The 20,757-nt window shown below is 53.7% G+C and overlaps 2 protein-coding genes across 13 annotated transcripts in view; one reads left to right on the top strand and one right to left on the bottom strand.

The window, feature by feature from the left end:
- Positions 1 to 1,394, bottom strand: part of CEP104 (centrosomal protein 104) — a 41,770-nt gene extending 40,376 nt beyond the window's left edge. For 5 of the 10 annotated variants that reach the window (XM_044769532.2, XM_070511255.1, XM_070511253.1 and 2 more), the window contains exon 1: positions 1,159 to 1,394. In XM_044769532.2, coding sequence (XP_044625467.2) covers positions 1,159 to 1,394 — 236 coding nt within the window. The remainder of the gene's footprint in view (positions 1 to 1,158) is intronic. The other 5 variants (XM_070511254.1, XM_044769535.2, XM_070511258.1 and 2 more) reach the window with 2 other exon arrangements.
- Positions 1,365 to 20,757, top strand: DFFB (DNA fragmentation factor subunit beta). 3 transcript variants are annotated; one of them, XM_070511260.1, is made up of 7 exons: positions 1,365 to 1,586; positions 3,704 to 3,830; positions 6,477 to 6,665; positions 7,559 to 7,638; positions 9,574 to 9,741; positions 11,191 to 11,291; positions 19,434 to 20,757. In XM_070511260.1, the coding sequence occupies exons 1-7, from the start codon at positions 1,365 to 1,367 to the stop codon at positions 19,666 to 19,668; spliced, it is 1,122 nt and encodes a 373-aa protein (XP_070367361.1). In that variant the 3' UTR covers positions 19,669 to 20,757. The 3 variants fall into 3 exon arrangements, with proteins under 3 accessions (XP_070367361.1, XP_070367362.1, XP_014717730.1); XM_014862244.3 differs by having other exon boundaries at positions 1,586 to 1,835; XM_070511261.1 differs by lacking the exon at positions 11,191 to 11,291.

Genomic DNA, 20,757 nt, shown 5'->3' with positions numbered 1-20,757 from the left:
GGCAGGGTTTGTTCTCAGCCGGTCACATGGTCAGGTTCCAGAGCCTGACCTTGACCAGTACTCTCTGCTAGCTAAGATTTAAACATAGGGCCTCTTAAGTTGAAACAGAGGTGTGTCCACTATACTATGTTGCTTCAATAAATCCAAAACAAAGTGCTGGCATTTATGAACCAGGTGGGAGAAATGCCTGGGCACTGTAGTGGCAACGTTGTGACCTCAGTTTCAGGATTGGAAAAGGATTCCTTTCTAGCCACGCCCATCTAAAGCCCTTCCCCCTTGCACCCTGGGGTCCTCTATGTAAAACCTTCAAGTGTTGCAAGAGATACTTGGGGGTGTCACTAAAGGGTGCTATTCTTAGGCTCTATAAAAATCACCCTTAACATTTTGAGAAGAACCAAAGCTCTGCTGGGTGCTCAGTAGCACGCGGGGCCCCAACTGTCCTGGTGCACAGGAGCGGTCCTCGTCCCCAGCAAGCTCCAGATGGCATTTCTTCCCAAGCAGCAGCCGCTCCCTCCCCACCGCTCCCTTACTGCACCTACTGGTCCCGGCACCGAAGAAGCTAACTCCGGAGCTCCTTCTAGAAAGTACCTGTCAATACGTATCAGGGGTACCGACATCTATGCATTAAACTGAAACAATTTAGCAACTTCCAAACATTTTGCTACAAGACTAGGAGACAAAACTTGTTTCCACTTTTCTTTCTAAGAAGAGTAAATGTTACACAATTAAATGATTTTTGGTCAAGTAATTTTAAGGATTGAAATCCCAGAATATCTGAAATTTAAGAGTACCAAAAAAAAAAAAAAGAAAAAAAGGCGGGGGATCAGGACGGAAGCCGCCTGGGGCAGAGCCACCTTCTTCCCGCATTTTGGTCAGTCATGGAGCCCTGGGTCACCGCAGCTGAGCGTCCAGAGTAGGGGGGATCCGAGAAGAGGCTCCGACGCTAAATCCAGGAACCGAGCGGGGCGCACCAGGGGCGGGCCCGGGGCGGTGACGCAGCGCGCAGGAGCGCCCACCCGGCCCGGCGCTCCGGACCCCGCCCCGCCGGCCCTCCGGACAGCAGGTCCGGCCCACACCCGCGAGGCCTGGGCCTGAAGCCCGCCCGGGCCTGTGCCCCGGCCCGCGCCCGCGCCCGCGCTCCCGGCCAGCTTGGGGTACCTGTCAGGACCGCAGGCCTCGCCCGGACCTCCGCCCGCACGACCCCCTCCGCCGCCCCTCGGTAGCGCCACGCCGTCGGCGGAGCTCAGGTGGCACCTCCTCCGCCGCCCCGGGCCGGCCCGCACCCGCGAGCCGCAGCGGCGCCGGCAGCAGAGGAGAAGCCGCGGCCGCCAGCGTTCATCACCCGGGCTGCGGCCGCCGCTCTCATGACAACCAGGCCGGCCGGGCCAGGACATCGCGCGTGCGCGACCCCACCCCGTTGCGCTGCGCCTGCGCACAAGATAGGGCCCCCCCCCGCCTTCGCTTCCCCGGGCTTTCTGGGTAATGGAGTTTCAGGAGGACGGCGCCTGCTCACAGGACGAGGTCGAGCCTCCGCTTCCCTGGCCACCTTGGTACCGGCGCTTTCGGTGACTGCACATGCGCACAAGGTGAGATCGCGCCTTCCTCTCTCGTGCCTTCTGGGTAATGTAGTTTCCGGGGACGGCGCGCGGCCTTCGTCACCTCAGCGGAGCCTACCCCGCGCAGACGCCAGGGGCCAGGGTGAGGCCCTGAGTATGTTTGCGGTGTTCCGGAAGCCCAAGACATTCAAGCTGCGGGCCCTGCACAGCCAGAGCAAGTTTGGGGTGGCGGGCAGGAGCTGCGAGGAGGTGCTGCGGAAGGGGTGCCTCCACCTGCAGGTGCCCGCGGGGCGGGGGCTGGGCCGGGGGCTGGGTGCCTCCACTTGCAGGTGCCCCGTGGGGCCCGGGGCTGGGGGTCTCCACTCTCAGGTGCCCGGCGCTGGGCCGGAGGGCTGGGTGCTGCCGGCGGGCAGGGGACTGGTTGCCTCCACTCGCAGGTGCCCCGGGCCCGGACAGGGGCGAGGGCGCTGTGCCAGCTTGCCCAGAGTGTGCTGGGTTGGATGGGACAGTGCTGACCGTTCATCTTTTGCCACCGGGACTGGTGGAGCTCTGGCCGCGCCGAGCGCACAGTGTGTCACCGAGTCCTGACACGTCCTGGAAGGGGGGACTGTCCACGTCGCTCCCGCAGGCGGAGAACCCGAGCACGACCACAGTTGACGCCCTCCCCACCACGTAGCAGAACTCTAGGCGGGTACCCTCTCGCTCTTCACGTGGGTTGTCACGGAGTCCATGACAAAATCCAGTGAATCGGTGCAAAGGCCCTCATTCCACAGAGGAGGAAACTGAGGCTCGGAGCCACTAAGTAACCTGCCGTAGCTATGGAGTAAGGGGCCGGCGTTGAAACCCAGGACTAGCTAAGCTCAAAGCCCAAAGCTGGTCCCCGGGATCTTAGCAGAGCCTCTGAGTGTGCATAGAGCTGCTGCGAGTGGGCGGAATTTGGGTCCTCCTCGGGCTTCCAGTGCTGCCTGGTGCACCCGGAGGTGCCACATCTCACCAAGCAGCTTTAGTGAAGTCTCGGCCCTAGTGTTCGGGTGCTGATCTGCTTGGGAGAAATTTGGGAGAGTAAGAGGTGCTGCTTTTCCACTTCAAAGCCGGAGGGTGTGGGAGATGTCTGAGCTCCAGGGAATAAATCCCCATTTCGTGTGCTACCAGCAGGCAGTGGGCCTGACCCCTTGAGTCCCGAACTTCTTCCTCCAGCTCCTCAGCCCCATTCAGAGGAAGGGGGACCGTGGAGGGGATCTGGAACACCTCCCTCTTCTGACCCTGCGGGACGTGACAGCTCTGGCCTGACATTCAGGAACCTGGTTCTAGTGCACATCTGATAACTCGCTGTGTGCTGCCGAACACAGCCGCTTAGCCTCTCTGTGCCTCAGTTTCTCCTTGTGTGAAATGAAGGGGTTAGGCTCAGAGGCCTCTAAAGGCCCTTCCAGCACTAATGTCCTAGGGATTTCAGCCATCATTCTTGCTCATATTGTATTAGTTTCCTTGACTGGTCTTAGACCTGTGCTGGGGTTGTGAGTGTGTACACGTGTGGGGTAGCGGGTGGAGGAGGTGCTATAAAAATTCTTGAAACTGATCAGTGTCAAGCAACAGAGAACCAAACCTCAGCAAACTAATGGTACTGTGTGCTGGTCACACTTCTGTAGACAGAAGCAATAAGTCATTTGCAGTAAGATGTTCTCCTTGATTGATCAGTGCCCAGGAAAAAACGAGGGCCTTAAGCGGGGGTGTCCTGCCGAGGGGCCTCATTGATGGGATGTATTTACAGGCTTAGTGGAAGCAGGCATGCGTCATTTTCAGAAACAGGCTTCTGTTTTAAGCACCCTTGAGGAGCTCATCTTGAAAAGGTCCATGTGGTGAATCCCCAAAAGCAGTCACCAATGTATATGTATTTTTACGTGACTTTTCATATTTAGAATGCCCTACAGTGGGTGCCGTCATTTCGACACACTGATTCTTTAGACACTGAGTGCTTGTCTCAGGTGTTCGTCCTGCTGTAGCATGCAGAGCATGATTCTTTAAAACATAGTTCATTCTTGTTCTTTGTGAGGATTGCAGATGAATAGACCTCATGTTGCTGCTCCGAGGGTGGCCCACCTGAGACCACCCTTGTAAGTGTCCTGCCCTGCTCTCCCCTCTCTCCCCAGCTCCCTATTGCTGGCTCCCGCCTCTGCCTCTATGAAGATGGCACGGAGCTGACTGGAGATTACTTCTGGAGCGTTCCTGACAACTCCGAGCTTGTGCTTCTCACCAAGGGCCAGACTTGGCAGGGCTGTAAGTGGTAGAGACCTTGGAGATTGGAGGGGAAGCAGGTGGGGCTATGGAGATGCTGAGGGCAAAGGATCTGACAGATGTTTCTCTAAGGAAGATATATAAATGGTCAATAAGCACATGAAAAGGTGCTTGATGTCATTAGTCATCAGGGAAATGCAAATCAAACCCACAGTGAGACACCACTTCATACCCACTAGAATGATAATAGGTGCTGGTGAGGAGGTAGAGGAATTGGAACCCTCACACAAAATGGTGCAGCCACTGTGGAAAACACTCTGGCGGTCCTTTAAACTATTAAACAGAATCACATGTGACCCAGACATTCTGTTACCGCCTACGAACATAGGTTCCCTACCCGCCACACAAGAGGTGCCAAATGAAAACTGACACACCAAGCTGACGGCAAAGAAAAGGGTTTTATTTTGGATGATGTCAGCCAGGAGACAGATGAGAGTGAGCCCTCAAACTCGTTTTGTCTCATCTCTTCTCATCTCCCTGAAAGATGGGAAGCAAGGGGTTTTAAAGGTTGCAAGGAATGTTTTTGCATGCGGGGCAGGGTCGGGGTGGGGGGTATCTGTGGCCTTGCTGTTCTGAGCTTTCCCCCGAGCCTGCGTTCAGCCTTGTAAGGCTGCTTACGGAGAGGAGGGTGATAAGGGAATCCTGGTGGCTGTTCTTGGTTGTCTGTCTCCATGGATAGTGGATTCTGGAGCCGGGAAGCCAGGGAGTAAGCAAGGAATGAGTGCTTTGGTTTTAACCCCATATATGCTGGGTTTAATGTAGGGGAACTGATGTCAGGGCCAGTATCAATTCCACTCCTAGGTATATACCCAAGAGAAATGAAAACACATGTCCGCATAAAAGCTTTTACCGGAATGTTCATAGCAGCTTTATTCATAATGGCCAAAAGGTGGAAACAATCCACATGTCCATTGATGGACAAATGGATAAACAAAATATAGTGTATTCTACAGCAGAGTATTATTTGACCATGAAAAGGAATGAAGTCCTGACCCACGCTACAACATGATGACCCTGCAAAACATCATGCTCAGTGAAAGAAGCCAGTCACAAGAGGCCACTTAGAATATGGTTCCATCCATGTGAAGTGTCCAGAACAGAGAAGTCTGTAGAGACAGAAAGTAGATTAGTGGCTGTTTGGGGGATGGAGGGGGAGGAGGATTGCTGAAGGATACGAGGTACCTTTTTGAGGTGATGGAATGTTCTAAAATTGAATGTGGAGATGGTTGCACAACTCTGTGAATAACTAAAAACTGTTGAGTTGTACATTTTAAATGGGTGAATTGTAAGGAATGGAAATTAAATCTCAATAAAGTTGTTAAAAAGAAAAAGAAAAAGAAAAGAAACTGCCACGCTCTTTTCCAGAGCGGCTGTACCGTTTTACATTTCCGCCATGGATGTATGCAAGATGCAGCCTCTCCAGCTGTTGGCATTGTTGCTGTTTCTATTGTAGCTGTTCAGCTGGGTGTGCTGTAATGTCTCATTGTGGTCTTAATTTGCATTTCCCTAACGGCTATTGGTGGCGAGCATCTTTTCCTGTGATCACTTGCATCTGTATATCCTCTTAGGTGAAATGTCTGTTCATGTCTTTTGTTATGTTCATGTCATTTTCTGATTGGATTTTTTTACTGTTGAGTTTTGAGTCTTTTCTAATATTCTGGATATGAGTCTCACCAGAGAGGTGGTTGGCAGACGTGCTCTCCTTCTCTGTAGCTTGTCTTTTCATTCTCCTGACAGGATCTTTCACAGAACAAACGTTTTTAACTTTGGTGAAGCCCAGCTTGTCCGCTTGTTTTGTCTCATGCTTCTGCTTTTGGAGTTAAGTCTGAGAATGCTTCATCGAGCCCAAGGTCCCGAAGGTTTTCTCCTCTGTTTTCTACATCAATTGCAAGGATGATGCAACTTTTCTTCTTTAGCCTGTTAAGGGCGCATTACACTGAGTGATTCCTGAGCACTGAACACCCTTGTGTCCTGGGTGACCGCGGCCATGGTGCACAGCGCGTGTGTGCACTGCTGCCCTCTGTGCGAGGGCCGTTAGGGCCCGGCCGACCCCGTGTGCACTGCTGCTTCTGTGTGAGGCCGTGAGGACCCGGCCGACCCCGTGTGCGCTGCTGCTTCTGTGTGAGGGCCATGAGGGCCCGGCCGAACCCGTGTGCCCTGCTGCTTCTGTGTGAGGGCCATGAGGGCCCGGCCGACTGGCTCCATGTGACACAGTGCTTGCTTGGAGGGCCGCTCCTGGGGCGTGTAGATCGGCTCCAGGAGAGAGCAGCGCAGTGATGGAAGGCCTGGAGAGGAGGCCCAAAAATGCGGTGCTTTCGTTTGTGAGGGAGAAGCCAGGAGGAAGGGCAGCCTTTTGGAGGGTGCTTTCATTTGCCAGATTGTGCCCCGCACCTCCCCGTGGTTCTCACACCGCCCTGCGGGAGGGCGGCCAGGCCCGAGGCCCAGAGGAATGGGCTGGTTGGTGTCACGACAGGGTCTCGGGCCTGGGACTTCCTTGAGGTGTGGTGGTCCCCAGGTGATGAGGTGGGTGACGTGGGGACAGCCCTTCCCTGGCTGGGTGGCATGTGTCTTCCTACGCAGTGCTCCAAGGACTCCTGGCTTTTCCCTTTGTCCCCCTTCTGGTGGCAGATGTGAGTGACATCAGTCACTTCCTCAGCGTGTTCCACAAGCCGCACGAGGGCCTCATCCAGGCCGCCCGGCAACTGCTCTCTGGTGAGCTGGCCCCGCTGCGGCAGAAGCTTCTGGTCGACCTGCTGCACACTGTCAGTGAGAACATCGCGGCTGAGACCCGGGCCGAGGACCCGCCGTGGTTCGAAGGTACCTTGTGGGTTCGAGGTCTGGGAGGGAGCTGGGGGTGGGAGGGCTTCCTCCAGCCGGACTCGCCTGGAGGACCCGGGTTCTGTTCCAGTTCCCGGAGTGAGGGGCTCCCCAGCAAGGGGCTTGCCTGGCTCCTCTGCTCGTGGCCGGCCAGAGTCTGGGCAGCCCTGGGACTGGCCGTTTACTTCTGTTTATTTTTTAATTGTGGAAAAGTATACATAACACAAAACTTACTATTTTAACCATTTTAAGTGTACTGTTCACTAGTGTTGGGCACATTCACGTTGTTGTGCAGCCGTCACCACTGTCCCAGCATAGAATGTGTTCATCTCCACACTGAAGCTCTGCCCATTGAACACCAACGCCCCCTCCCCCAGCCCCTGGCACCCACCATTCACTTTCTGTCTCTGTGACTTTGACTCCTCTGGGGATGTCGGATGGGTGGAACCATTCAGTATCTGTCCTGCTATGACGGGCTGATTTCACTCAGCATGATGTTCTCAAGGTCCATTCGTGTTGTAGTGTGTGTCAGAATTTCCTTCCTTTTTAAGGCTGAGTAATATTCCAGTGTATGGGGGATGACATCTTCTTTATCCGTTCATCCATCCATGGACACTTGGGTCGCTTCCACCTTTTGGACTGGTTTTTTGAGCCAGTGGAAGCAACCCTGAGAGTCTGCAGCTCTCTTAGAAGAGGGGGGCTTGAGGTGCCACATGCAGAAGCCCCTCAGTGGTGTTTGAGATGCTCCATGCTGGTGAAACAAAGAACCCTCCCCGAACACACGAAACCAGAGACTGTGCACAGCCCTCCAGGGTATTTCTCAGCCGAAGCGGTTCGACCCGCCCAGGAGAGGACAGACATGGGCTCCAGGGCTCTTCTCTTCTTCCTGGCAGGTTTGGAGTCCCGGTTTAGGAGTAAGTCCAGCTATCTGAGATACAGCTGCGAGAGCCGGATCCGGGGCTACCTGAGAGAGGTGGGTCCACGTTTGTGGCAGGTGCGCCAGGCGGTGTAGGAAGCCAGCTCTGCTGTCAGGAAGCTGCGGTCCCCAGGCGGGCGTGGGCACGCCGCTTCATGGGCCCTCTGGCACAGTTAGCACCTGCCTCCCCTCTCCTCCGAGCGTGGTGCTGGGATCTGTCCCCAGCTGCTGCCCTTTGGCTTGGGCTGCCGTGCCTGAGCCAGAGCAGCTTTCGTACGCCCTCCATTTTGCATGTAATTTTCCCTCCGGGTTCCGAATAGAGCTCACTTCGGAGTGTCTTCCTGTATCAGGTGCTTCACTTTTGACGTGAACTTATCCCAAAGAAACATCTCTTTGTCCCCCGTTAGCTCTGACGGATGCCACACAGCAGACAGCTGCTTCTCGCTTTTCTCTCTGTGGCAAAGTACGGTTGTGTGAGCTCTGACAAGAGCTGGAAGGGCCCTGAGCAGTTGCGGGTCGGAGCTCCGACTCTGTGGGCTTTCTCCTCCGGGAGGCGTGAGAAGTAGGCTGATGTACATGTAAAGCCGAGACGCTCCCCGTGGAAACGGCGTTGCACCTCCAAGAAGAAATGAGTCCTTGGGTCCAGGGCCCAATGTGGTCTCTGTTCCACTTCCCTTTCCACAAGGAGCAGACCTAGCTGACAGGTGAAGTGCAGGGGAGAGGATGCCGCGGGGAGCCGGGCCTGCTGGGGACAAGGGAACGCGGTCCTGTCTGGGGAACAGTCTGGCTGCGGGGAGCCTGCACTTTTTCATGAGTTTGGGTTTGGTGCAGCTCCTTTCAGGCCTGTTACAGTAGGACAGATAGAGGAGGGGTGCATTTGGGGGCAGCTTCAAGAAGGGGTTCTGGGCCCTGACCTCTTTAAGATAAATACACGCACACACAGACACACACACACAGACACACACACACAGACACACACACACACACACACACACGTCGGTTCCTCAGAATGTGCTGGCTCCAAGAGCCGAGGCTGCATGTCTACTGCCGCTGTTTCTGCCCTCTGAGCCGGGCCCACTGTGGCCGGCTGGGGGCCAGGCGCCTCCCACTGAGCCGGTGGGGCTTTGTCTGTTTTAACAGCACTGCTGCCCCTAAGCTCAGTGGTCGGAAGTCAGTCCTGAGGCTGTCTTGCCCCCTAACCTTGTAGATGGCTCTTACCCCCATGCCTGACTCTCCACACCCAGGCACGTGTCTTGGACTAAATTTTAATGTTTGTGGTAGAAAACCGCCCAGAGCTAGTGCTCCATTGAGATCCTGTGACGCAGAAGGAAGCCTCAGGAGTGGGTGTCTGTGGCCCTGTGTCCCAGCCCAGCTCCCTGTCGCTGCCCCTGTCACTGTCTGACCGTGGCCGCCCTGGTCCAGCCCCGCTCGCTCCACCTCCTGCTGGTGCCGAGAGCGTGCTTCCCGCACTGGCCAACCCGGCCCGTCTCCAGGCCGGTGCCAACCCTCTGTACTGTGTTAACATGCCTGCTGTCCTGTCGCTCCCAGGAGCTCATCAGGGAGGGGACAGTGGTCTCCTGGCCTCTGCCTGGTGCTCAGCACAGGCTTGGGTGCACCCAGCGTGCGAGTCTCCACCTGCATTTGAGTGGGCAGTGTGGGAGGCGGGGTGGGCGATGGCGACGCAGGGGCTGCTCCTCGAGTTTCTTCCCAGGCAGCACTGACGAGTTCCGGGGAGCTGGGGTGGCCAGGCTGCCCAAAGTTTGAGCGCGTTCTCTGCCCAACTGTGACCCAAGCTCCGTCTCATGGGCCCAGAGAAATTTTGCAGGGTTGGACAGCCATGGTGTGTGTGAACTCAGAGCCCCTGACTGCAGGGCCGTGCCGGGCCCTCAGGCGCCAGGGTCTCTGAGGGCCGTGGCGTGAATGGATGGGAGGTGACGGTGGGTTTCAGGCATGGTGCACCAGTGTTCAGCGATGTCCCTTGGTTTCTTGAAGGTGGGCGCTTACTCCTCCCTGGTCGGCGCCGAGGCTCAGGAGGAGTTTGTGCAGATCGTTGAGGCCATGTCCCGGAGGCTCAGGGCTGTGAGTTACAATGGCAGCTACTTCGACAGAGGAGCTAAGGCAAGCCGGCTCTGCACGCCGGAAGGCTGGTTCTCCTGCCAGGTGAGCTGCGTGCTGTTTATCCTGGGGCCACCCGGTGCCTGCTGAGCCAGCCCTCCCGTGGCGAGGTAGGCAAGGACAGTCCTCCTTGGCCTGCCTGGGCAAGGCCTCATGAGGAGGGGCAGCCCTCTGGGGAACAGCTCACGTTCAAGTGACCTTTGTGAGGACAGGCAGAGGCCGTTCTGCTGCCCACACCTCCTTCTTGCCGCCTCCCCCGGTTTCACTGCTGTGATTGCCGGGTTGGTCTAGCCTTTGGTGCTGATGACATCGGGGCTTTGGCGAGTGCTCGGCCCCCTGGGCTGTGGAGAGCACCTGAAGTGGGGCCTCTTGCCCTTTACAAGCTGCAAATTGCATCTCCAGTAAAATCCCCTCCCGCGCTGGTGGTCTTCATAGCGCCACTAAGAGGTTGCGGAGCAGGATCCAGGGCAGGCATGGCTCCCCCCGCCCACAGACAGGCTCCTTGTGCTTCTGCCCTGGCAGTTCTTCCCATGGGTGATGCGCTCTGACCATCAAAACACTTCTTTCCAGCAGCTTCAGTGTGGACTTCAAATGAGCTCACCTGCTCTCAGTGGGTGTTCCCGGAGCCAGGCACAGCGAGGGGGACAAAGATGACTGACCTCGCCCTGACCTTGGGAGGCTCTAGGTCAAAGGCGTGTGCCAGTGAGCGCAGTGGGCTTCGTGCAGGGAGGCTGTGAAGGCCCCTGGGGGATGGGCCAGTCCTCTTGGGTGGAGTGGAGTTGGGGCTTCAGTGGGGAGGTGACGCTTTAGGGCGGAGTTGGCGGATGTGTGGGGGTTGGTGGGAGTGGGCAGTCCCTGCGAGGGGAGTGGGTGGGCCCTGGCACAGAGGTGGGAGGCAGTGCACTCTGTGGGGTGACTGGCACGTGGGTGGTGGGTGGGGCCATGGCCCACAGCCCACGTTTGACACGTGTCTGTGAACAAGTGGCTGAGCGTGCTGAATGGCCAGTTCCCAGGGCGCCTTCAGCAGGGCACCCAGACTCTGTTCGGGCCTCTCCACTGGCCAGTCTGTGTTGGGATGACGGGGAAATGTGGGGAAGCCACGTGGAGCAGACAGGAAGGGAACAGCCAGTGTGTGGGTCCTGGCCCCGCCCCTGCTGGTGTGGGCCTCCGTTTCCCTGAGGATGGTTGGAGACAATGGGTTTGGGTGTGGAGACACACACGGAGGTGCACAGTAAAGGCAGCTGGTGTTCCTAACAATGGAGAACGAACTTGTCCCCTTTGCAAATGCAGAATGTCATGCTAGGATAACGAGGGATGGGGGGCGGGGATGCCACTCCAAAGGTAGAATTCCTAATTGCCCCAAACAGCAGGCCATTTATCAGGGACTGACCCCCTCCTAGCTGGGCCTCCTTCTTCAGCAAATCCTCCAGCTGGCTGTGAGACTGGCGGCTCAGAAGTCACTCGTGGCCTTCACCTTGTTCCGTTTTGGCCCAGGGTCCTTTTGATGTGGACGACTGTGCGTCTAAGCACTCCATCAACCCCTACAGCAACAGGGAGAGCCGGGTCCTCTTCAGCACCTGGAACCTGGACCACGTGTGAGTGCGCGTTCCGCAGCGTCAGGAGTGTTCATCCTGGAGAACCACGTTCACTAACCCAAAGAGCGCCCACTGGAGGCTGTCCCTGCCGCGGTGCCCCTGGCTCGCCGGCTCCCTTGTGTTCACGTGCTGAGCTCGTGGGTTACGGACCCAAAGATGTCATGGGTGGGCAGGCTGTTAGGGGCTGCTGGGCACACACTGTGCATCTGCCCCTAACCCGCATGATGGGGTGTCATCCAGTGGCCGGTGGGCTCTGACAGGAGCTGGCCCAGATCTCCGTCCACATCTGTGTGACCTTGCGAGTTTCCCCTCTCTCACCTCCAGCTCCCACCTGTGGATGGAGTTGGTGGTCTGTGTGCCTGCTTCGCAGGGCTGTGGGAGGAGGGGCCTCCCAGGGCCCAGTAAGCGGCTGTCACGGGTACTGCACCATGAGGGCATCTCCTGTCTCAACCAGGATGTGCTCAGAGAGCAGAAACTCTCGGCTGCTGGAATGTGTAGGGCAGCTCCTGCTTGAACCAGGATGAGCTAAAGTCTTGGCCAGCAGGATTGTTTTTATAACTATACTAGCTCATTCTATATAAAGGGCAGAAATGGAAAATTTTATTATTTTAACTGAGACGCTTTCCTTGAATAGACAGTCATGTGCCACACAATGACATCTGGGTCAGCGATGGACTATATGTATGGTGCTGGTCCCACAAGATCAGTGCCATAGAGCCTAGGTGTGTGGCAGGCTCTACATCTCAGTTTGTGTGAGGGCATTCTGTGATGTTTGCACAGTGACAAAATCGCCTAACAGTGTGTTTCTCAGAATGCATCCCCGTTGTTAAGTGACACACGACTGTAATTGTATCCTTGCCCCCGCTTTCTGAAGAAAGATCTTCAGATGCCCCTAAAATGGCTGGCTACAGTTGAGGCCCCCTTTCACCTGTCTGTAGTTAGCCCCTCCCCACCCTCAGGGACCGCTGTCCTGAGATGTGTGTGTCCTTCTGATACCTGTTTATGCACCTTTCCCATTTCCGTTTGTGTTTAAAATACACTTCATGGAGCCTCGCCGGCTGTGCTTTTCCACACCACGCTGGGCGACACTGGTGCGTTTGTAGCTTTGCAACATTCATTTCACCAGTGCAGAGTGCTTCACTTCTTGACTCCAATTTTAACATCCATTTCCATATGTAGGCATGTAGGTTTTTTCTAGTCTTCCACTTGTATAAGAAACCCTGGGATGAACACCCACAGGGGATGAACCCACATGGTCCCCTGGTTCCGGTATGTTCTGTGGGTGGCAGCATCAGCAACAACTGGGGCTGGTCAGGAGTGCAGGTTCTTGGGGCCGCCCCCAACATTACCCAGGAGCCCGGGATTGGGGTCTGCAGGGTTGGAAGGGCCATCCTGGTACCTGAGCTGCCCTCGAGGGGGCTGCTGGGTCTCGACAACACCTATCTTCCCCTTCTGAGTATTGCCAGGTTGCCTTCCAGGGCAGCCCAGTTTACACACTCGCTGACTGTGCGAGTTCACGTGATGCTCTGTGTCCTTGCCACCACTTGGTGTCATTGTACTTTTTTGCGTCTTCCCAGTCTCATGGATGAGAAAGGTTTTCCTGTTTTAATTCGTCTTCCTGATTACTAGGAAGGCCGAGTGTCTCTTGATATGTTTATTGGCCGTCACTTCTGTGAAGTGGCTGTTGCTTTTTTTGTGTGTGTGAGGAAGAGTGTTGCTGAGCTAACATCTGTGCCCATCTTCCTCTATTTTGTATGTGGGACGCTGCCACAGCATGGCTGGATGAGCAGGGGTGTAGGTCTGAACCCACAGACCCCGGGCTGCCGAAGTGGAACACGCAAACTTAACCACTATGCCACTGGGCTGGCCCCTGGCTGTTGCTTCTTTTGCTCATTTTTTATTGGGTTTTGTTCTTATTTATTTGTAGGAATTGTTTACCTATCCTAGATACTGATTCTTTGCTGGCTATTTATGTTACAGATATCTTTTGCCTTTTAATTCTATGGGCTTGCCTTTTAATTCTATGATGTCTTTGATAATGACAAGTTTTAAATTTAATGTACTGAGATGTACCTTTTCCTTTTTGTGTGTTAAGAAATCCTTCCCTTTCCTCTATTTTTTTCTCTGCTGGTTTGCTGAGCTCCTTCTGATGTGCACTGAGCACCCAAAGACTTCTGGGCTGTCCAGGCCATCCATCTACTTTGGGTCTTTTCATGACCCATTAGAGGCGGGGACATCACTCTAGGGGACACCGCCAGCAATTGAAAAATGAAATAGGTCAGCCTAGAACAGAGCGCAGGTGGAAGAGCAGAATGCACGGCAGGAGCCAGAGCGATGTTTCAAGAAATGTTTGTTTCGGTTATATTGTCTCTCTCTCTCAATACATATATTATGCATTACACATAGATGTGTGTACTGGGTTTTAATCAGAAATGTAGTTTTTACTACGAGGCATCAAAAGTTTGAGAACATTGGTCTGATTGTTTCCCTGAGCCACGGCCACAGGCCTGCCCCTGGCTCCCGTGGGGCTCGAAGCCGCATGCCCCATGTTTAATAGGTAAACATTAGAAAGTAACAAACCGTTAAATAACATACGTGCTATCATTCTACCTGGATGATAGATGGCCGCAGCCAGGAGGGCCAGGTTCCTGCTTGGCATTTGCAGACTTCACAGCGTTCCGGAACATGGCTGTGCAGGGGAGCCGGCCTGGCACCCCCACGGCCTGTGCTCCACAGCCTGCCCCCTTCTCCCAGCTGCCTCGCCCTGTCACACCACGAGGGCCTGCACACATGCATGGCCAGGCTCTGACCATCCCCTCGGGCTTAGGGGGCTGTGCACTGGGGTGCAGCCTGTCCTGGGAAGAAGGGCCAGTGAGGAGGCCATGCAGGCCCTGGAAGCAGTGCTGGGGACATCTGGCAGGATGCTCTGGGAGTGTGGTCTGGGCGGGTGGGGCAGGTGTCCACGTGGCTCTGGGAGGCCATGGCTCCTCAGCCCAGAGCATCCTGCCCCCACTGGCACCCTCGGAAGCACGGGTCCCTTTTCCCAAGGGCGCTTCCTTCAACACTGGCTGTTCCATGGTGGTTGGGTAGCACATGCCAAGCCTTCCCGTCCAGCGCAGGCGTCTCCTGCCCAGTCCTCTCCCAAACCACCTTGGCTTTTTACTGAACTTCAGCCATTTCTGCTTTTATCTTCTCTTCCTTCTTTCTGCTTTTTCAGGTTTCTCTTGTTTACTCACTAATTTGTATCTCTTTTGTATTCTAATGTGTACAGTTAAAGCTATAAATTCCTCCTAATGCTGCGCTAGCTGCTTCCCACGACTGCAGTGTTTGTATTTGTTACTCAGCTCTAAAGATTTTATAATTGCCATTGTGATTGTATTTTTGATCCATGAATTATTTGCAAGTCTTTGTAGTTTCCAAACCCGTGTTTGTGTTTGTTTTCAGTGTCTGTTTTATTCCTGATTTCCTCCTTGTGGTCTGTGACCGTGGTGAGTGTTGAGAGCTCCCCTCAGTCTTGGAGACAGCCGTGTCTGTAGATGCTCCTGCCTCAGCTTCCCCTTGGCCGGATCAGAAGTTGCTCTGCAGCTTTCTCTTGGGGAACACAGTGTTTCCCGCCCCTTTACCTCCGACCTGGATGTGCCATTGGGTTTGGGGTGGATCCCCTGTTGGCTGCATCTCTGCCTTCTGTCTTCATGGCATCTGAGATTCTCTGGTTTGCAGGCACCTAGAACCCACTGCCTTTGTTAAGGCTGAGCACGAACTCTGCAAGGTCAGGGGTCTTCTGTCTGTTCTCAGCTGTATTCCCAGTGTCCTGGGCAGTGGCTGGCCACAGTGGCTGTTTAGTAAACGTCTGGTGAGTAAATGGTGTATCTGGACTGATTTTAACCACTTTATTCGGGGTTTCCTATTCGCTGCACCATTTCTTTACTTTTTTGGTTTCCATTGTGCTTTCTATAGGTTTAACTGAGTTTTCTTTTTCCTCTGGCCCATCACCCCACCCTACACTAGTTCAGAAAAGAGGTGTTTCCTTCTGTCCCCTGAGTGGGGTGCCTAGACGTGGACAGCGTCTGGAGGTGGCATCGTTGTCCTCACTCCCCGTCCTGCACGGTGTCACATGGACTGTTGGCTGCCCGGCTGATTGGTAACCCTGAACAAAATGCTTGTGTGTTTCGTGGTCAATGCTCAGGTATATATTCAGCAACATGTTGGCCCGTGTCTGCCTGCATCTCACGTCTGGTTTCCCTTCTCACGTACAACGTGCTGCCTTCAGCATTTCTCTCATGAGGGTGTGAGGGGTCCACGTCCCCGCTGAGCGACCGTTTACTGAAGTGATTCTGGGTCGACAGGTGTCCTACCTTCAGAGCTTCCCAGACGTGACTCCAGTGTCTTCTGTGCTCGAGAAGCCTGCTGTCAGTCTGATCTCTGCCTTTTTTATGGCAGTTTTAGATTTTCCCTTTCTCTTTGAACATGATGTATCTAGGTGTAGGTCTTTATTTTAAATTCTGACTGGGATGTGTATTCTTTGTTCTGAATACACGTTTTTCTTTAATTTTGGAAAATTCTTCAGCATTTATTAGTGTTGCTTTCCTGATTCCCCCCATTCAGTTTCTCTGGAACTCTTGCCGGCCGGGTGTTGGACCTTCTGGTTCTGTCCCCGTGTGCTGTGCCTGCTCTGTCATGTTTCCAGCTCTGCTGCTATGTTGCTGCTGACTTCCTGCCATGCACTGAACTGTGTCCCCAGAATTCACATGTTGACACCCTAATCCCTGATGTGACCATATCTGGGGATGGGACCTTCAAGAGGAGACTAAGGTTACATGAGGTCATAAGGGTGGGGCCCTGATCCCACAGGACGGTAGTCTTCTAAGAAGAGGAAGAGAGCTCTCTTTCTGCCATGTGAGGACACGTGAGAAGGCGGCCGCCCGGGAGCCAGGAGGAGGGCCCTCACGGGAACCCACCCCTGCTGGCTCCCTGGCCTCAGAGTGCCAGCCTCCAGAACTGTGGGGAAATTTTTGTTGTTTAAGCCGGCCTGTCGGGGGCGTTTTGTTTCGGCAGCCTGAGCTGACTGTGCACGTCCTGTGTGGCTCAGTGCACTGATTCTCTCTTCACCTCCAATGCATTCACTCTGCCCGTTGAGGACGTATTTCCTGCCTGGAAGTGGGTTCTTTTTAAAACAAGCCTTTTCATACCAGTTGTTCTGCCACAAGCCCAGCTGGGCTAGGATGGCGGGGTATCATGCCGAGAGACCAAAGAAACGACCCGGAGACTGCGAACGAGACATATAGGTTTATTGGGACTGACTTACAGGGAGTGTCCAGTGGCGGCTGGCTGGACGGAAGTGTGCACCCGCATCTGCCCCCTGAGAGAAGCTTGCTTAAGTAGGCACAGGAACAAAGGCTGCATGCTTGCCAGAGGGCTGTCCTTGGTACGACCAGCGGTCCCAGGAACAGAAGCTCACATGGAGGGGCTCTGTGTCCCCGTAAGACATGATGTTCTTGTGGGATAAAGGAGGATCCGGGCTGGCCAGGCCCAGATGGTTACAAAGCCCGGTAGCTGGACTGCCTGCCCAGAGGGGAACCAGAAGGACACACGGTTGCAATGGGCCTGAGGCTTTCTGCTGAGTAAGCAAGGCCCAGGCCCCACACCCGTCTTGTAAGTCACTTTAATCATTCATTTTAAGCATATTTATTTTGTGGTTGTGCGTGAAGAACGTAACTGCCCAAAGAGAGGTCTGGCCTTTGTCCCCGACCCCTGGGAAGTCACACCCCAGCCCTTGGAGTCTCCTGCCTGTTGGTGTCATTGTTCACCTGGGGCCATGGGTCCCTGGACAGGCTAACAGTGTGGTTAGGGTGGGGGCTTTGGGCTGCCTGTTTCAACTTGACCTCTGGGAGGGCTGGAGATGAGGTCAGGCATTTGGGTGGTCAGCCATGCCCATGTGACAGAGTCAGAGAAGACTCTGGACACTGAGGCTTGGGGGAGCATCCCTGGCTGGTGATACTCCACATGTGGTCACCACTGCTGCCGGGAGGAGTTAGCACTGTCCTCGCCTCACTGGAAGCTGCCGGACCTTTCCTAGGCTCTGCTCTGTGCCTCCCTTCCCTTGGATGATTTTAATCTGCATCCTTACCTTGTGATTAAGCCATAACCATGAGTATAACAGCTTTCAGGGGCTTCTGAGTCCTTTTAACAAATTATTGAACCTGAGGGTGGTCTTGGGAGCCAGTTACAGATGGTGTCAGAAGTGGGGGAGGTCTCGGGGATGTTCCCTGACCTCTTGGTGGTCTCCTTCAGATGCTTCTAGCCTGTGGCTCTTGGGGGTACTGCCGTTGACTGTGCCTCTCCTGCCCATTGCAGTCTGTTCCTTATGCTGTTTGTGTGTCTGGAGTTGGAGTTCATCCTCAGTGGGAACTGTGTTTTCTGTAGACATCCTTCGTGTGCTGGCTTCTCAGAGTATCCCTACAGAGCGGCTTGCGTTTGTTTCTGCCAGAAGCCCAGGGCTTTCAGTGGTTCCAAAACAACTGCATGTAATTTCTTGCTTGTGGCTCCCATACTGCGTGGTGACGTACAGTTGCACTGTGCGCCTGTGTGAGAGGTGGGCCAAGGGTCCTGGTTTTCCGGTGACTGTGGAAGCCGGTTACACTAACAGTTCCCCGTGAATCACACCTCCTGGTGTCCTTGCCTTGTGTGTTCCCTGCGCCCCACTCCCAACACTGAATCAGTTTCGCCGTGGGACTCCAGCAGACTGGACACAGATGGGGGACACAGATGGGGGCCTGATAAGTGCTTGCACAGAGGAGCTTGTCCTCTTTGAATGCTGCCATCACCACATGAGGGAGCCTGACCTGGCCTCCTTGAGGACGAAAGACCCCATGGAGAAGGGCCAGCCCCCAGCCAACCGTCCAGCAGAGTGCAGCCGCATTATTAGGCCAGGAAAACCAGCAGAAGCCCTGCCAGGCCTGCCCACAGAAACCACTAAGTTTTGGGGGGCTGGTTATGAGCAATAGGTAATTGACAGTGGCTTCTCCTCCCTCCTCCCCAAGTCCTGGACTCCCCTGCAGCTTCTCTATTCCCCTGTAATGAGGGGAGCGGGGGTCTCAGTCCCAGCCACCCTGGCCTCTCTCAGGACCAGAACCCTGGTGAGCAGCTGAAGGGGGGCTTGCCCCATGGATCAAGCACTCGTTTCTCTGTTGCTGGCAGCTGAGAAGCCGCCTCTTTTCTTTTGATCTATGTATTTTTTATAAAAAGGTGCCTTTGATTGAGTATTTCCCGGTCCTGTAGGGGAGAGGAATCAGTCTGGGCCGCGCTGTTGCCAGCAGCCGTTCCAGCTGTGGGATTGCCAGTTCCGTCTTGCCAGGTTACAAGCTTTTACACTGGCTATTGCACAGCCTTTTGAATTGTTTGTTTATATGTGAAACAAGTTTACACAAAACACGTAACTGTTCTGAGTGGTCACACGTATGCATATACAAGCACAAGATTAGGACTAGGAACACTTACCAGTGCTCATGGGAGATTGTCCCTGGGGGGCGCAGTGAGGTTAAAGGTGGAAGTCAGAGGGGACTTTGGCCTTACTGTAAGGTTCTATTTAAAAGTGTTCATACAGCATTGTGCAATGTTTTGGTAAATCTACACATAGGTAAAAGTGTGGAAGCAAGCAGACCAAATTGTTGTTGGGGAGTAATTGTGATGGGAATACGGTTGACTCCCATTTTTTCCTGTGTACTTTTCTATATTGAAAAATATAAGCACCAATCCAATTTTAAAAAGTGAGATGAAGGAAAGTTGCTTGCATCGGGCTCTGCCAGGCAGACCTGGCCAGCAGGCGTGGCAACACTCAGTGATGACGCTTGGAGAAGCGCGTGAAGGAATGTCCCCAGTGCTCCTCCTGCTGACAGCTCATGAGGCCTCTCTGTGTCCTTGCCGCCCTGCTCCCTCTGGGGTTTCCAAGGTGGTTCCTTTTGAAATCTTAACAATTTTACTCATCTTTTCCTGTAAGCAGCCAAACATGGTTTTATGTTTTAGCTACAACCACCAAATAGAAACTATATTTAACTGGCTCTGTGGCTTAATAAGAAACATGCCTCGGCAGGTGCTGTGGGATTGTGACAACAGAAAGTGACCGTCTCTAACTTTCCTTTGCAGAATAGAGAAGAAACGCACCATTGTTCCCACGCTGGCTGAAGCGATTAAAGAACAAGATGGAAGAGAAATAGACTGGGAGTATTTTTACAGCCTGCTTTTTACCTCGGAGAATCTAAAGTTAGTTCACATTGCCTGCCATAAGAAAACCAACCACAAACTCAGCTGCGACCCAGACAGAATCTACAAACCCCTGACAAAGCCGAAGAGGAAGCGGCCTGCTAAAAAGTGCCCGTGACCTGGGCACACACCTTGACCTCACGCATGGCCTGACAGTGTGTGGGTAATTTTAATAGGTGCTAATTAATTTTGGTCACTCCAGTAGTCTCTGGAAGAAAACTTAAAAAAAAAATCTTTCTACAAATTCTGACTCCAGTATCTTTCTGCCTCTGTCTTCTGCACCTCTGAGAGCCCAGCTGCCAGAGGCCCAGTGTGGTGTGCTCCCTGGCGCCTGTGCGTCCTGGGAGTGCCGGCTGGCAGGGTCGGGAACAGTCCTTGTGCTCAGGAATCCTTTCCTCCTCTGACTTCACCACTGGTGTGTATGCTCCTGTAGCATCTCCATCCTAAAACGGCCTCACGGCCAAACCTGGCCACTCTTGAGGGACCAGTTGTTTATGCGCCAGCTCTCTGCTGCTGCGTTTCCATCTGCCTTGGAGAGCTCCATCCTCTGGACTCTTCTAAATGCTCAAGAAACAGCTGTGACCCTTTTGGGGTAAAGTGTTGTACTCCATAAAGAACATACAAGGATAGTCATTGTTGTGTTATTTCTAATGCATTCTTTATAATGGCAAAAGCAGAAAACTCTCCAAATGTCTGTCTGTGGGGAAAGGCTGATGGGGGCCTTCTGTTGAACCATGTGAAACTGCTGTTTCTGTAGGTTAAAAATGGTCAGATATCACTGATTTCATGATTCAACCTAATACGTCTATAAATTGCAAAACTATGTAGCAGTTTGAAGTGTTTATGTACGGAAATGGGGAGCTGTCTGTTAAATGCATGAGGCAAGCGCTTAACCAGGCAGAGTAGGAGCCGTTGGTTTTATAAAAGGTTCTGAGTGTATGTCACATGTGTGACAATGCGTACAGAGACAGCCTGCAAGGAAACACACCATCTGTGAATGGCAATAATCCTGGGGGACAAGGTTGGGGTCCGAGTGGATTACAAAGGACTCATTTTATAAATCGTGTATTTTATAATACTTGAAGTTTTTGAAATGAGCATTTATTTCATAATTTAAAAAAATTTAAAGTCATAATGTTTTGTACTATTTGAATTTTTACATTTATTGTATAATCAGAAAAAGCAATAAAGATTTTTATTAAATAGG

The sequence above is a fragment of the Equus asinus genome, chromosome 5 (genome assembly GCF_041296235.1).
Source record: "Equus asinus isolate D_3611 breed Donkey chromosome 5, EquAss-T2T_v2, whole genome shotgun sequence".
NCBI lineage: Eukaryota > Metazoa > Chordata > Mammalia > Perissodactyla > Equidae > Equus > Equus asinus.
Note: the sequence above shows the minus strand (reverse complement) of the source record. Positions and strands in the feature narration are given on the sequence as shown.

What these genes read in the sequence shown, in the direction of transcription:
- DFFB (XM_070511260.1), top strand. Translation starts at nt 1,365, where the DNA reads ATGACAACCAGGCCGGCCGGGCCAGGACATCGCGCGTGCGCGACCCCA. An exon ending in TGACTGCACATGCGCACAAG is followed by an intron (nt 1,587 to 3,703) that starts GTGAGATCGCGC and finishes CTCTCTCCCCAG; the next exon opens with CTCCCTATTGCTGGCTCCCG. An exon ending in GGACCCGCCGTGGTTCGAAG is followed by an intron (nt 6,666 to 7,558) that starts GTACCTTGTGGG and finishes TCTTCCTGGCAG; the next exon opens with GTTTGGAGTCCCGGTTTAGG.